Source organism: Sinocyclocheilus grahami, unplaced genomic scaffold (assembly GCF_001515645.1).
Source record: "Sinocyclocheilus grahami isolate Dianchi unplaced genomic scaffold, SAMN03320097.WGS_v1.1 scaffold1247.1, whole genome shotgun sequence".
NCBI lineage: Eukaryota > Metazoa > Chordata > Actinopteri > Cypriniformes > Cyprinidae > Sinocyclocheilus > Sinocyclocheilus grahami.
Genome location: NW_015506426.1, coordinates 132844 through 135064, shown reverse-complemented (window position 1 = coordinate 135064; position 2221 = coordinate 132844). Strand labels below are relative to the sequence as shown.

Genomic DNA, 2221 nt, shown 5'->3' with positions numbered 1-2221 from the left:
GTGAGTGAGTGAGTGAGTGAGTGAGTGAGTGAGGGAGGGAGGGAGTGAGTGAGTGAGTGAGTGAGGGAGTGAGTGAGGGAGTGAGTGTGTGAGTGAGTGTGTGTGAGGGAGGGAGGGAGTGAGTGAGTGAGTGTGTGTGTGTGTGAGTGAGTGAGTGAGTGAGTGTGTGTCACCTCTCAGGTCCACCTGTGCCAGGTATGTTAAGGTGCAGCTGATGGGGCCGGTGCGTTGGATCAGGTATCCCGTCTGGATGGAAACAGCTCGCACCAGATCCTTCTTAGGAGGATATTTCTGAAACACAATCAATCAAGATCACACACACACACACACACACACGCACGCACACATCTGTACAGGATCACCAGCTGTTACAGTGAACACAGACCACCATCACATCGTTAGTAATGATCAGAAGATCGTTAGCAGCAGAATCATTACTGTCCTGATGCTCACACAAACACACGTCACTGCTGAACGCTGATCGTACAGAAGAATCAATGCATGATCACAGTTCTCTGATGTCAGTTAATGTTTACATAGAATTGTAAACAAATACAATATTTAATATTTTTTTATGTCTGAAGCACGTGTGAATCAAGTCCAATCCCACTGATCCACGCGCCCGGAAGCATAAGAATAATTAGCTTTTTGACTAAAACTAAATAAAAATTAAAGATATATTAAAAAAAAGAGAATATATCAAAAATGAAATCGAATTCAAACTATTAACATAACCTATAACAGTATATCAACGAGACTAAGCTAACACAGCAGCACTCACAGCGTGTTTGACGGAGTAGTTCATGATGATGTAATCGTTGCCCATCGGCAGCCAGGAGCGCAGGGTGATGACATCACGGTTCTTCAGCGGTTTAGGACACTTCCCTAAAAGCATGAACGCTTAGCATGAGCGACACCTCATGAAACCGTCAGTCAGCCGATGTTCAATCATAAACAAAGTAAATTGCATATTTTGATTTTAAAGCCTAACTCTGCACAGTGGCAGAACTTACAGGAGTAATAGCCCACATCTGCGTTGACCGTCAGTTTGCCGATGTCAAACGTCTCGATGACATTCTCGTCCCATTTCCGCCGATACTCGATGTCATGGAGCACGTCATACATGGTCTCAGCTGGGATGTCCTTACACAGCATCCGACACTGAGGAGAGAGCAGAAGAACTACATTACCCAGAAGCAGTGTCGTTATCGTTACCGTTTTTCTCGATTGCTAAAACACTATAACCAGGCTTTTGAACTAAAATTTCAAAACCATAACGCCATTTTTTCAAAAAGCACACCCATTTTGCTGAACTATAAACACTATTCCCCTGCTTTAACACATTAGTCAGATTTGGTGAACTGTTACTGCAAAACTCTACACACAAATCCCAACATTTCTCAGTGCTTACACCCTGTGGTCATTTAGAAAGCACTAGCATTCAATACTGTTCACTCAAGTCAGCACAGCTTGAGCTCAATTCGCAAACAATTACCCAGGTGGAAACACTAAGAGTCAAAATTGAACACACATCAATCAGATCCTTCAATAAATAGATAAAAGGGCCCGAATCAGTTCACTGAGCTTTTGGAACAATGAATCCACAGAGAAATTAAGGAATAGGTCGAAGAGGAAGAGGAAGAGGTGGAGGAGAGAGAGGAAGAGGACGTGGTGAAGGAGGAGGGAGAGGAAGAGGAGGAGGAGGGAGAGGAGGAGGAGGGAGGAGGGAGAGGAGGAAGAGGAGGGGGAGAGCAGGAGGAGGAGGAAGAGGAGGAGGAGGGAGAGGAGGACATGGTGAAGGACAAGGAGGCCCGACCAACAGCACCACGAGCAGCTACGCTCCCAGCAGCCGCAGCAGTCTCAGCTGTGGAAGAGGAGGAGGGGGGGGAGGAGGAGGAGGAGGAGGGAGAGGAGGAGGACGTGGTGAAGGACAAGGAGGAGGAGGGAGAGGAGGAGGAGGAAGGAGGAGGAGGAGGGAGAGGAGGAAGACGTGGTGAAGGAGGAGTAGGAAGAGGAGGGAGAAGAAGGGCAAGGAGACAAGCAGTCTCGGATGAAATTCGAGCCACTTTAGTTGTGAGTGTGTGTGTGTGTGTGTGAGTGTGTGAGTGTTTATGTGTGAGTGTGTGTGTTAGTGTGAGTGTGAGTGCGTGTGTGTGCGTGCGTGCATGCATGAGTGAGTGCGTTTGTGTGTGTGAGTGAGTGAGTGAGTGAGTGCGTGTGT

General features: G+C 47.1%; 1 protein-coding gene across 1 annotated transcript in view; it reads right to left on the bottom strand.

Moving 5' to 3' along the window:
- The window catches only part of LOC107568467 (PCTP-like protein), an 11072-nt gene that overhangs the window by 3412 nt on the left and 5439 nt on the right, over window positions 1-2221 (bottom strand). The window contains exons 2-4 of the mRNA XM_016254438.1: window positions 1014-1161; window positions 782-885; window positions 174-291 (exon numbers count right to left, since the gene is read on the bottom strand). Coding sequence (XP_016109924.1) covers window positions 174-291; window positions 782-885; window positions 1014-1161 — 370 coding nt within the window. The remainder of the gene's footprint in view (window positions 1-173; window positions 292-781; window positions 886-1013; window positions 1162-2221) is intronic.